This window comes from Taudactylus pleione, unplaced genomic scaffold, assembly GCF_031769625.1.
Source record: "Taudactylus pleione unplaced genomic scaffold, aTauple2 ptg000270l, whole genome shotgun sequence".
In the NCBI taxonomy this organism is placed as follows: domain Eukaryota; kingdom Metazoa; phylum Chordata; class Amphibia; order Anura; family Myobatrachidae; genus Taudactylus; species Taudactylus pleione.
The window spans coordinates 8,142,816-8,157,377 of record NW_028284672.1 but is presented as its reverse complement, the minus strand read 5'-3'; the positions used below and the strand labels follow the sequence as shown (position 1 = coordinate 8,157,377).

General features: G+C 45.3%; 1 protein-coding gene across 1 annotated transcript in view; it reads right to left on the bottom strand.

The window, feature by feature from the left end:
* The window catches only part of HOATZ (HOATZ cilia and flagella associated protein), a 74,459-nt gene extending 60,908 nt beyond the window's left edge, over window positions 1–13,551 (bottom strand). The window contains exon 1 of the mRNA XM_088481420.1: window positions 13,358–13,551. Coding sequence (XP_088337546.1) covers window positions 13,358–13,535 — 178 coding nt within the window. The 5' untranslated portion in view covers window positions 13,536–13,551. The remainder of the gene's footprint in view (window positions 1–13,357) is intronic.
* Between the last annotated feature and the right edge of the window lie 1,011 nt (window positions 13,552–14,562).

The window sequence follows — 14,562 nt, the reverse complement described above, 5'->3', positions numbered from 1 at the left end:
AGGCCAGCTTTATTATATGAGAAAACATTGTGGATGAGTGTGTTTCTGTCTATATTGTAGCCTGTCGCTTAGTTCCATAGTCTTATATTGTAAGGTGAATCAATATTGAATTTAAAAGTCCATAGTGCCTATATATGTAACTATTTGCACACACTGCTTCAATTTATGTAAAATTGTAATTATGTACCACTTGTGGGCACACGTTTTGGGAGTAAATATGTGAATTTAGTAATGTTCTCTACTGCTGTAAAATGGGGATGCAGCCCTCCCCAAAGTAAGCCCCTAAAATTGACCAACTGCACCCCCTTTGTTGTCATTTTAACAGCCCCACCAAATAAATTCTAATTTTATTTGCAATGCTCCGCTTCGTACTTTGCAAGAAACATCTTTTTACTCCATCCAAACTCTCTTTTTGGCATGTGCAGACTCTGCAAAACCCTCCATTTTGTTACCTAAATCTGTCTAGTAATATGTACTGTACAGTAAATCCTCCTTTTGATTGGATTACAGCAGCTTGGACTCAATGAGCTCACTGAATTACTGTGTAGATACTGTACACCGTGCCTCCTGAAAAATGGTCCTCAATTCCTGCATATACACCGGTGTTAGAACCCTGCGATTGATGTCACGTTGAACTGCATCCCACATGTTCTACTGGGTTCAAATCTGGCAAACAAGGGGGCCAACTCATATTGCTAAACTTAGAGTTACGCTACGTTTCTCGGACAAGCTCAGTCACGCCAGGAGTCTTGCGGTGTATGGAGTATAGATTCTGGGTATATGAGATCACATCTGTATCTAGTACTTCAATCGCGGAAGATACCATTCAATAAGTAGTTTGTACTGGGAATGGAAGTGGATGTGTCAGTTTTCCTGGCGCATAAGTGTATGTATACATAGGAGCAACCAGCAGCCCAGCACATCTGAGTGACGTCTGGAAAAGATATGGTCTTCTGTGCATCCTGACGAAGCCTCAAAGGCGAAACGTGTAGATAGGAGCCATTGATCGACGGGAGTGTCTGCCAGCAGACCCTTCTCATCAATCCCGCTGCGATAGAAATCCGGTACCTACAGGCTGACATTTGGATTACCATTCGGTTTGGAGAGAACTAAACACCTACATTAATTAGCATCTAGGAATCTGTAGAATTTACATATATAATGGAGAGTAATTCGCTCTTTAGAGTGTATATCATCTTAAGCAATTGGTCCTCATTGGAAGAATATATCCTATATATATATATATATATATATATATATATATATATATATATATATATTGTGACTCAGTTAGGTTAGGGGGTCCCTCTCCTGGGTAGAGGACTCCTTCCTTACACACACACACACACACACACACACACACACACACACACACACACACACACACACACACACACACAGCAGCAGGGGAGCAGCACACCAGTCTGGATGCAAGTACAAGCTGGTCAGCGCCAGTCTTTATTGTACAAGGTCAGAAATAACATAAAGAAAACATAAACATAAATCCTAGCCCTGTCGGGGCACTAACTTCACAGGTAGTTCCCTCACTACCAGAACCTGGCAGGGCCTAATGCCCTCGCCAGCAACAAAAGCACAGCACAACACTCACGGATAGGTTTTCAAGTGTCTCTGAGCAAACTCCCTGTCTGCTCTCCCAGGTGAGACACTCAGCCCTAAACACACTAGCCTTATATTGGCCACTCTCAGGTGGAAAACTAACAAGCCTGTTACCAGGCTGCGAGAACCAAAACCTGGAGTGGCCGTGGGTGGAGCCCTCCCTCTCCTCTCACCCACAACCCCCAGGTCCCAAACCGGCTTTTCAAAAAGCCGAAACTCAAGCCTGCTACACTGCAGACTTTCTCCTGGGGGTTTAAAACACAAAAGACAGGAATCTGGAACAAATGTACCTGCCACAGACCACTTTACCAGTGATCCTATCACATATCCCCCCCTTTGTTTCGACCTGTGGGGCGGAACAACTGAAGCCCCCAAACAATGAACGCGTGACAACGCGTCAGCATTGGCCAGCTGGCTTCCTGGCCTGTGTTCCACTGAAAATTTAAAAGTTTGTAACGCCAAGAACCATCTTGTAATTCTCGCATTACTGTCCTTATTTTCAGACATCCACTTCAGAGGGGCATGGTCAGTGATCAATTTGAACTTTCTTCCGACCAAGTAGTACCTGAGAGCCTCTAACGCCCACTTTATGGCCAACGTCTCCTTCTCCACTGTGGCATAGTTTCTCTCATGTACATTCAATTTTCTGCTAAGATAGAAAATAGGGTGTTCCTCACCCTCCTTGTTCTGGGACAGGACCGCTCCTATACCTACTTCTGATGCATCGGTTTGTACTATGAATTCCCTTTGGTTAGGTCAAGAGTGGTTAAATACCTTGCCGTCCCTAGTCTCTCAATCAGTTCATCCACTCTTGGCATCGGGTAGGCATCGAATTTTGAAACACTGTTCAACTTTCGGAAGTCATTGCAGAAACGCACACTCCTGTCGGGCTTTGGAATCAACACAATGGGACTTGACCATTCACTATGTGATTCTTCAATAACCCCTAACTCTAGCATATTTTTCATTTCTTTCGACACCGATTCTCTTTGTGCTTCTGGTAACCTATAGGGCTTTAGATTATCTTTAACCCCTGGGTCAGTTGGGTCAGTGATGATGTCATGTTTAATGACCGAGGTTTTCCCAGGTACGTCAGAGAACAGCACCCTATTTCTAATCAGAAACTCGACCTTTTGTTGTTGAATTGCCGACAGGGTTTTTGCCACTGTCACTTCGGGAACTAAGGGCCCTGGACTTACTGGAGGGTCTCGGACGGCCGACAGTACCGTTCTATCTTTCCAGGGCTTTAACAGATTTATATGGTATATCTGTTCCGGCTTTCTTTTCCCCGGCTGGTAAACTTTGTAATTGACCTGCCCCACTCTTTCTAAGATTTCAAAGGGCCCTTGCCATTTAGCCAAAAGTTTATTTTCCACAGTGGGAACCATTACTAACACTCTGTCCCCAGGAACAAAGCTGCGTAACCGAGCATTGCGGTTGTATACCCTCTTCTGTGCCTGTTGAGCCTGTTCCAGGTGCTCTCTCACTATTGGCACTACCGCAGCAATTCTCTCCTGCATTTGAGAAACATACTCAATCACCGTTTTGTAAGGACTAGACTGCCCCTCCCATGTCTCTTTGGCAATGTCTAGTAACCCCCTTGGGTGTCTCCCATACAACAAGTCGAAGGGTGAAAACCCGGTGGAGGACTGGGGAACTTCTCTTATGGCCAACAATAAATACGGCAATAAGTAGTCCCAATCCCTACCATCCTTGTCGACCACTTTCCTAAGCATGTGTTTTAACGTCTTGTTAAACCTCTCGACCAGCCCATCGGTTTGGGGGTGATAAAACGAAGTTCTTAACTGTTCGATTTTGAACAGGCGGCATAACTCTTTCATGACTTTGGACATAAACGGTGTACCCTGGTCAGTTAGTATCTCCTTAGGTATACCCAGCCTGCTAAAGACATGAACTAGCTCTCTGGCAATGGTCTTGGTTGACGTATTGCGCAACGGGATCGCTTCAGGGTACCTGGTAGCGTAATCCATTATGACCAGAATATACTGGTGTCCCCTGGCAGACTTCATTAAGGGTCCAACCAAATCCATCGCTATTCTTTCAAACGGCACCTCTATGATAGGCAATGGAACTAGTGGACCCTTAAAATGTGGCCTGGGAGCATGATACTGACACTCAGGGCAGGATGCGCAAAAGTCAGATACCTCTTTATGAAGCCCGGGCCAGAAAAACCTCTGCATTATTCGCTCAGGGGTTTTCTCTACCCCTAGATGGCCTGCCGTTATATGACCATGGGCCAGATCCAACACTGTTCTTCTGTAGGCTTTGGGAACTATTAGTTGTTCCACAATATCTTCCCCCTTCTTAGTCACCTGATATAACAAATCCTGACACATTGCCATGTGGGGATAGGACAAAGGACTATCAGGGTCTACGGGTTTACCATCAACTACTTTTACATTCTCCCTGGCTTTTACCAAAGTAGGGTCATTCAACTGCTCCACGGCAAAGACCTCTCTTCTGACCTCTAAATCAGGCAGACGATCACCTGGCCCAACAACACTTCCCACCTCAATGGGAGGCACATCAGTTGGCGGACCACCGTCACGCTCCGCATTCTCTAGTTCGCCAATCATAGTAGAAAAAGGGAATAACTCTGACTCAGAAGAAACTCCCTCCTCCACTACATCGACAACCTTCTCAAATGGATCGGGGTTGTTCACCTCTGGAACAAAACGGCTTTCCCACAACTTCCAGAAGTGAGCAAAGTCTCTCCCCAATATTGCATCGTACATCAGACCATGTACCAAACCTACAGAAACTATAGCAGAACCACATGGTGTCTCGATGTTCACCTCGGCAGTAACATAATATCGAGTATCCCCATGTATGCAGGTCACACCAACAGTTTTCCCCTCACGCCGCAAGGGGTTCACCAGCTCAGCTTTTATAAGTGTCACCAAGCTACCAGAGTCTAACAGTGCCTCTACTCGGTTGCCATCTACAGTGAGTACACACATGTGCTTATCAGTCACAGCCTGCCGGTCAGCCGTACAGGCTATCTGTGCAAAGAAAGACCCCCTGCGGTAGACATGAGCAGTATCACATTGCATAGGTTCAGTTGTAAGTGCACAATTAGCGGCAATATGGCCGAAGCCACCACATCGGAAACACTGAGTCATATTAATGTCTAGTCGTTTACGGGGCAAGAACCTTCCCGGCCTGGCAGGCCTGTCTCCAGGTTCTACACCCTCAGTCTTAGGTACATTCCACCGCCCAGCACCCTTCTCCCCTGGAACAGTCTTACCAGTGTCTGTGGGAGTTCGCCGGTGCGCCATCGGGGCTCGGTGGGGCATACTCATCAGCTCCTCAGCCGCCACATACCTCTCCACCAGCTCGACCAACTGGTCCGCGGACTTAGGGTCTGCATGGCTCACCCACTTGCGCAGAGTCACAGGTAATGATCGCAGTTACCGGTCCATCACGACCCTTTCCACGATCTGTGGTCCCGTAAGCGTCTCGGGCTGTAGCCATTTTGAGGACAGATGGACGAGGTCATGCATCTGTGAACGTGGAGGCTTGTCCATATGGAACTCCCAGCGGTGGACCCGTTGGGCACGAACAAAGGTGGTGACTCCCAAGCGAGTTAGGATCTCCTGTTTTAGTTTTTTATAGTCCTTGGCATCAGCCAGGCATAAGTCGAAATAGGCCTTTTGTGGCTCCCCAGACAGAAAAGGTGCCACCAGACTTGCTCACTGCTCCTTGGGCCAACTCTCCTTTTCGGCCGTTCTTTCAAATGCGGTGAGGTAGGCCTCCACATCATCGCCCGAAGTCATCTTTTGGAGGAAGTGACTGGCTCGTATGGAGTGAGTGGTGGTGGGAGGACCAGTAGTAACATCTCTGGGCTGGGCGACCAGGTGCTGTACCACCTCTTTTAAGGCCCGGCTGTTTTCCGCTAAGGCCTTGCTGTTTTCCACTAAGGCCTGGCGGGTTTCCTCGACGGCGACCTGTTGTTGCCTCTGGGCTGTCTCCAAGGCCAACAGTTGCACCCTGGTGGATTCCTGCTGAGCCCAGGTAGCTTCCTGCTGAAGTTTGTTTGTCTCCTGCTGAGCTGCTGTAGCTTGGAGCAAGGCTTTAATAATGTCCTCCATTTTGTCCTGGGGTGTAGGTTGGAAGCTGAACCTTGCCTCTCTGAGCATTGGCTGACGCCTCCTCTATGGGACTCCAAGGACACAGTGTTAGTTCCACACTCACCAATTGGGTGTCTGTCCCTTTAATTTTTAAACGGAAAGTTTTCCTCTCGCTGCAACTTCAGTGTGTGTGGGTACCCGCATTCTCCACCATATTGTGACACAGTTAGGTTAGGGGGTCCCTCTCCTGGGTAGAGGACTCCTTCCTTACACACACACACACACAGCAGCAGGGAAGCAGCACACCAGTCTGGATGCAAGTACAAGCTGGTCGGCGCCAGTCTTTATTGTACAAGGTCAGAAATAACATAAAGAAAACATAAACATAAATCCTAGCCCTGTCGGGGCACTAACTTCACAGGTAGTTCCCTCACTACCAGAACCTGGCAGGGCCTAATGCCCTCGCCAGCAACAAAAGCACAGCACAACACTCACGGATAGGTTTTCAAGTGTCTCTGAGCAAACTCCCTGTCTGCTCTCCCAGGTGAGACACTCAGCCCTAAACACACTAGCCTTATATTGGCCACTCTCAGGTGGAAAACTAACAAGCCTGTTACCAGGCTGCGAGAACCAAAACCTGGAGTGGCCGTGGGTGGAGCCCTCCCTCTCCTCTCACCCACAACCCCCAGGTCCCAAACCGGCTTTTCAAAAAGCTGAAACTCAAGCCTGCTACACTGCAGACTTTCTCCTGGGGGTTTAAAACACAAAAGACAGGAATCTGGGACAAATGTACCTGTCACAGACCACTTTACCAGTGATCCTATCACAATATATATATATATATATATATATATATATATACACACACAGGTTGAGTCTCCCATATCCAAAATGCTCGGGACCAGGGGTATTTTGGATGACAGAATATTCCGTATTTTGGAATATTTGCATTCCACAATGAAATTTCTTGGGAATAGTACCCAAATATACACACAGAATGCATTTATGTGTTATATACACCTTATACACACAGCCTGCAGGCAGAGCCGGCCCTAGGCATAGGCATTATAAGCAAATGCCTAGGGGCGACAGGAATGCCCAGGGGCATCCGACGACTCTGCTGTTTTCCCCAAGGTGCAGCTCCCCCCGCCTGCCGCTGCCTCCCTGGCACTGCCACAATCGGCAGCTCAGCGTTTGGCCAGGACCCAGGTCTGAATGAGCTTCTGTACAGAAGCTCATTCTGGCAGGGCTGGAGGTGCACGTGCACCAGGTGCGCTGCTGCACCCGACGCCAGTGTCCTCCAGCCCAGTGCTGCAGGGAGGCTCCAAGCCGGACGCCTGGCTCCTTCCCTGCAGCACCGCGTTAGCCGGAGGCTGGAGTTCTCTCCTGAACTCCAGCTTCTGGCTCTCCCCATGCGCACTATGGGAGAGACATCATAATGTCTCTCCCATAGTTCCGAGGAGCAGCTGGGCGAACAGGATGGCGGCGGATGCAGGAGCGGGGTTTAAGGTAAGTGTTGTTGTTTTTTTTTTTATAAGCGACACTACAGGGGCAATACTATGGGGGTATATGGGGACTACTACAAGGGCATTACTATGGGGGTATATGGGCACTACAACAGGGGCATTACTATGGGGGTATATGGGCACTACTACAGGGGCATTACTATGGGGGTATATGGGCACTACTACCGGGGCAATACTATGGGGGTATTACTATGGGGGTATATGGGCACTACTACAGGGGCATTACTATGGGGGTATATGGGCATTTCTACAGGGGCAATACTATGGGGGTATTACTATGGGGGTATATGGGCACTACTACAGGGGCATTACTATGGGGGTATATGGGCACTTCTACAGGGGCATTACTATGGGGGTATTACTATGGGGGTATATGGGCACTACAACAGGGACATTACTATGGGGGTATATGGGCACTATTACAGGGGTATTACAATGGGGTATATGGGCACTACTACAGGGGCATTACTATTTGGGCACTTCAGGGGCATTACTATGGGGGTATTACTACTGTATATGGGCACTACTACAGGGGCATTACTATGGGGGTATTACTACTGTATATGGGCACTACTACAGGGGCATTACTATGGGGGTATTACTACTGTATATGGGCACTACAGGGGCATTACTATGGGGGCACTACTACAGGGGCATCACTATAGGGGTATTACTACTGCATATGGGCACTACTACAGGGTCATTACTATGTACGTATATATATATATATATATATATACATATATATGTGTGTGTGTAGGGGTAGGGGGCACCAAATTGGCTAGGGCCGGCTCTGCCTGCAGGTAATTTTATACAATATATTCAATAATGTTGTATGCACAAAGTTTGTGTACATACATGAAATTCATGTGTTATTTACACCTTATACACACAACCTGAAGGTAATTTTATACAATATTTTTAATAATTTGTGCCCAAAGTTTGTGTACATTGAACCATCAAAAATCAAAGGTTTCATTATCTCAGTCATGCCAAAAAAATTCCGTATTTCGGAATATTCTGTATTTCGGAATATTTGGATATGGGAGACTCAACCTGTGTGTGTGTGTATATATATATAAGTATGACAGATAGTGTAGGACCTGCAGAGAAGTGGGGTCCTGTGATGTGGGCTGCAGGCTTAAATGCATTGATTAATCCATGAACCAAAACCCCATTATTTATGTAATATTGTGAGTGATTTAACAATGGTGAGTGATGAGTTTTCTGTTTTTATTTATTTAAGCAATGTGGTCACAGGCCACTTTGACCCCCACGCCTGGAAATGGTGAGTGCAGGTTTGCACCCCAAATCTGGGAGTGGCGAGGGAAGTGGATTTCTGACTTACATATACATATATATATATGTGCCGTATTTGTTGTGTATGTATACTTGTGACTTACGTATACCGGTATTAGACAGTCCTCGCTTATAATTCATTAGAGACACACTTGGACACCCACTTAGTTATATATTAGACTTTGTTTATTAATTCAAGAGATTTATCAAGGAATTTTTACAAGGACTTTTAGTATTTATACTATTACCTATATATATATATATATATATATATATATATATATAAAACTCATATGAAATTTTGACTATTATATATATATATATATATATATATATATACTTTTCTGAATTTATAAAAATATCCTTTTCTCTTATAATAAAGTTTGATTTATTCGCAATATAATAGTATGTGATATCCTTTATTGTACCAGATATACGGATGCGCTTGGGAGTAATTTGTCTTATTACTGTTCTCTTTGAGGACTGTTTGGGAAGCCTTTTTTCCTTCTGAGGATTTCTGTCTGTAGAAAGAGGTGGGATAATTACTGAGTCAGCAAAATAGATAACTCACTTGTGCATGATTAAAGAAATCCACAAAGCATGACCTGTTGTTGGTACTTGAGGACTGGAGTTGAGAACCCCTGCTCTACCTACAGGTCTTGGGTAGTACGAGCATTACCTATTGACAGGTTGTCATAACAACTACCTGTTAGAACTGTGTTACACTATGCCCAGTTTAACTTGTATTTGCGGTTACTTTGTCATGATTCAGAGGTGGACACATTGCCGATATATATGCACAGTTGATCGATGTTTTTTGTTCTGCCTATGCATCCAAGTCACACCGCGCATGCATCCCGATTGTCTGCGCACAGAGACGCATAACGTTTTAGATCCAGGGTTTGAGAATTTTATTGTGCATTCCTGGGAGGAAACGGGGGTGGCAAAGCCGACACGGGCATGTCGCTGAAAGAGCGGGCATTCAGAGATGCACAGCCGCTCACACAGGAAGCCATACTCACCTGGAGACACTGCACCTGCCATAGAGCTGGTGCCAGTTTCCATGGTGCATCCTATGGTGCGCCAACTGTGCACAGTGACGGAAATTCACTGTCTTAAGACAGTTGCTTGGAAATTGGACAAGGCATTAGCATAAAGATGCAGAAACGAGAGGTGGGGGTGCAGCGCAGTCCAAGATTCAAATAGGGGAGTCACACCAACTGTCTTTATTAAACACTGCTAAACATAGATGGCTGGGACTCACTGGCAGTTGGTGTGGTTCCCCTATTTGAATTTTGGACTGTGCTGCAGCCCCACCTCTGGAGCCGCCACTGGACGCGACCTTTATCTCTGGAATACTTAAGCCCCCATGAATCGAGGGACAGCGCAAGATTCCAGTTTACAGTGCCGGACGGAATTTCTTGCTGAATTTTGACTTCTTTGTTCATTTGTCGGAATTTGTATTTTAAATGGTTTTACCCTCTGTCTACCTTTATTCTTATTTGAAATTTTGGCGTCTCGTCAAAGACTTTCCCACCTGTTCACGAGATGGTATTTACACTTAGAATTTCTTCACCAATGGTATGTTTGTAATGGCACCGCCTGTTTTATTTAATTGGGATATTCCTTCAATTTGTCTATTGAGCAACTTGCACTATTACGATGTGGACAGCAGTGGTGGGACAGATGAATAAAACTGGCAGTGATGTCAGCCATAAAGAAGTCATTCAGATGAAACGCGTCAGTGCCCAGCGGATTCTGGACTTCCCAGCCAAGTACCTTCTGACTGAGCACCCGATTATTGGAAATATATGAGACACTTCATTTCCCTTATGGATACCAGCGAGGGCTGAGGTTTACCACACTGTCAGCCACTCTCCACTGCATCATATTGTGTGAGCAATTGCAACTGCATGTTCTGGATTTACCATCCTTGATGGACTATAGCACTCATATAACTCATTATCGTCATTCACTTGCTACATTCATACTGGGAAAGGAGACAAGGCGGTCCTAATATCTATTGTATGTAGATTCTTAGGATGGGACTGTATTAAAAGTAGCCTACTGTAATAATATCTGGTGCATAGATCTATATTCTATTTTGGTTCATTTAAAAATATGAAATAAGATTTGAGATTTGATCACTAATTCTAAACAGTATAGACTAATTATCAACACTTTACATTATATCTGTTTACAGTTACAAGTATCCAGGTTACAAATTTTATTTTAGATGATACATCTGTGTTCTTGTATGTGTATATATATTGTGAAGGGATGGGTACTGGATGCCGGCACTCGGGATCCCGGCGGTTAGAATCCCGTTGCCAGCATCACGACAGGGTTAGGATCCTGACACCTGTCAGTCGGTATCCTAACCCTACTCCTCTCCCCTAGTGTCTAAACCTAACCCTCCCTCCCTGCAGCCTAAACATAACTTCCTCCCTAGTGCCTAAACCTGACCCTCCCTCCCTTCAGCCTAACCCTCCTCCTAGTGCCTAACCCTCCCCCTAACCGCAGAACTTACCTTCGAGATCCTGGTAGTCGGGATGACGGCGCCAGTATTCTGATAAATGACGGGATTCCGGCGCCGGGATTCTGAACATCGGAATCCCCGTGGTCAGTATTATGACCGCATCCCATTGTGCATATTAATATGTTCGGTTATTACATTTATATTTTTATCTTTTATTAAATTCAGATTTTTATCTTTATTGTAAATGTTCCATTTATTTTTAAGAGCCAATAATTAAAAAATATTTTAGGATCTAGTTCCCTTTCTCCCCCTCTGAATAAAAGGAAATAAGCTGAAGAGTCTACGTGACTAACATTGAAACTAAGTGGGTGTTATGTATATGGTAAGAGTCCGTGATTATAATATGGAAGATAATGTTATATGAAAGCAGGATAACTGTATACTGTGATGGTATAGTGGCCTGATTCAGAGGTGGACACAAGTGGTGTCAGTGCTGCTTCTTCGGCCGCAGCGGAGCACAGACGCTATGGTAATGCTGAAGGTGGCATCTTGTGTAGTGAGACGCCCACCTCTGGCTGCTCTGATCCGCTGACTATATCCAAAGACGCAGCTATGGATCACCATTGGCGATATCGTGGCAAACATTGGATATCTGAGCAATCCATAGGCTGTTTGGAATGTCCACTGCAAGTAAGCTGCCGAGGCCAGTGAATCTACATCGGAAGACCATGTCATTGGCTTCGGCACACCCCTAAAATGCCGCTGACATGCCTGCGTTTTAGACGCTCCTCACCATCGCCAAACTGACGCAATCTATCAATAAGACTGTGGCTTCCTCTACACTGCAACCAGGGCTGCTGCAGCAGCATCGTGGCACATGCGCATTGCGGCTCCGGTGCAGTAACCAAAACACTGGTCATTAGTGACCGAATCGCCACAGCATCCAGGTCGGAATCAGGCCCAGTGATTGATATTGATGCGGATCCTAATTCCATCACTGTCCTCAAACTTATATTGAATTCACTGCCTACAATTATTGCCTAAGAGTTTGGGATATATACTTTTATATAGACTTCAGTTTATGATATCAACAAGTTCCAGCCTCAAGTTACTGCCTACCGGACATTCTATAAACAATTTCAATTGACTTTATTATACTTTAAAAACTATACTAACATTTATCAGTACTACACCACATCATAACAAGTTAATATTACTGGAGTTTTCCATAGAACCGTATTCCCTCTCTTCACCACAGAGCGCTTCCCTCCTTTATAATCTTTATTGATATTGATGCGATTGTGCTATATGGAGCAATGATATGTGTATGGGTCATTGGAATATTCATAAAAACGTAATTGAACATTGAGCGCCTGTCAATCAGAAATGTGCAGGCTATGGAATATAGAGAGCAGCTGTGTATTAGTAATTACAGCTCCCCATCATAAATCTGCCTGGGTTCAAATCCCGATAGAGGCAGCCCGGCAAGAGTGAAAATCCCGATCGTCCCTAAGGTAAGTATCGCTAACCTAATTCCCCCCCTTAACCCTAACCCCCCCTTCCCCTAGCCTAACCCTAACCTCCCGGGTGGGTGCCTATCCCTAAGGCCCCCTGGGAGCCCTAAACTTAACCCTCCCCCCCCCCCCCCCCGGGCTGTCCGCGCCTGGCGCCCGGCATCATTTCGATCGGGATGCCGGGCGTCGGTCTTCAGGTGTCTGGTTAATAACAGGCGTCTAGATTTAGACGCCTGGCATTAGTACCACACCGGGATTAGAACGTCTGGAAGCCGGTGGTCGGGATTTAGACTGTCGGCTTCCAAACTACATTCCATCTGCCTATATGTATTACTGTTAATTAATTGTGTTTTTTTTTCCTTTTATTATGTATTGATGGTATTAAATATATATGATGATAGATTATTGAGTTTATTTATATTGTAGGTGTTTGTTATAGGTGTGAATATATTATAAATATATATTTATTAAAAATAAATTGCTGGATGAAGCAGATATGTAACATGTGCTTACCTTATTAGTGGTACCTGACTATTCAAGCCCTAAAAACAAGCTACCTTAAGAAAAATAAGCTTGTTAATAAGCGGACTTGGCAACTATGAAAACACCTGGTTGCATATAGTATGTATAGAGTACACTCATGCTTACCTGTACTGTACATATAAGCATGAGAGTACTGTACAATTAGGTTTGGCTTACAGTAAATGCCATTGGAACCTAGGAGTGAGGGACATTTATTACATCCAATAACTTTTATCCATCTTGTGTGTACGTATATAATTGTGTATATTAACCACAAGCCCCCTCCAGCTCCCAGCCACCACCACTCACGCAGCCTGGGCTCCCCGGCCGCCCGCAGCCTCTGCTTCATGTCCCCGGACACCAGCCTGGACTCCAACGGCGGCTGCAGAGTCACCGAGTTCCAGAATATCCGGCTGAAAGTCACATCGCGCTCAGAGGAGCCGGAGAACACGGTCAGATCGCCGCCTCCGTACTCCTCTTCTTCCATGCCGCCGGCCTGTGTGTATTTGTATTAGTGGCTATGGCAACCGGACGCTGCGCAGCCGCAGTACTTCAGCTATTGCTTAACTGGTGCAAGAGCTAGTGGCTGATAGACACTGTGATAATGTGCAATGAATGGCCACTGGCATTACCAAGCTCCTTCCCCAGAGTGCTACATTTTCTAGTTACACCTCTGGAGGGCAGTGTGGCACCAATCACCGGCTGTTATTACATTAGCAGATCAGTGATTGGCAGTCAGTATAGTTGATGAAAGAGAAATAGTATCCTTTCTCTCACAGGGGCCCACTTGTCATTGTATATTTGAGGTATAATCCCCTAAAACACCCGTGCGGGGTTAACCACAAACATTAAGTTTCCCCATGATGTATAAAGGAGGGACCGCAGCAGGTAACTCCTATACCTGCTGTGATCGCTCCATTCCCACAGGCAGCAGCATCACCCATAGATTTCTATGGGGGATGCGATGCTGCCAAATGTCCATAGGAGCAGGGGCTGGCTGGCAACGTTCAGCCTGGGGGCAACACAAGCATTTGGCCCCAGCTGTTTTACCAGCAATGGAAAAATTGGTGTAACAAAATTCTTGCAGGAATGGTTTATGTAATGTGGGTGTGGTTTATGTAGCAATTAAATATAAAAAAAACCTCATGTCAAAAACAAATAAAAAACCTACTAGCCCCAATTGACAAAGCAGGGACTATTCTATAGTCTATACAATTCTAACACTTGGCGCTTCTGATCGTGTTATTGCCTGAAATTTAAAAGGGCAATGCTTTAACTAGCAAAGAACGGCTAGCAAAACACGGCTAGTAATAGCATTGCCCTTTTAAATTTTGGACATTAACACAATCAAAAGCGCTGGGTTTAGAACCCGACACTTAGTAAATAAACCCCCAAATCTGACCTCCTCTCCTCGCTCATTAAACATTTTATACCATTTGATTAAAATCAGACCCCAGATTTCACTGACCCAAACCTCCATTATTAAAATTCCTACCCCTGATATGACCCCCCAC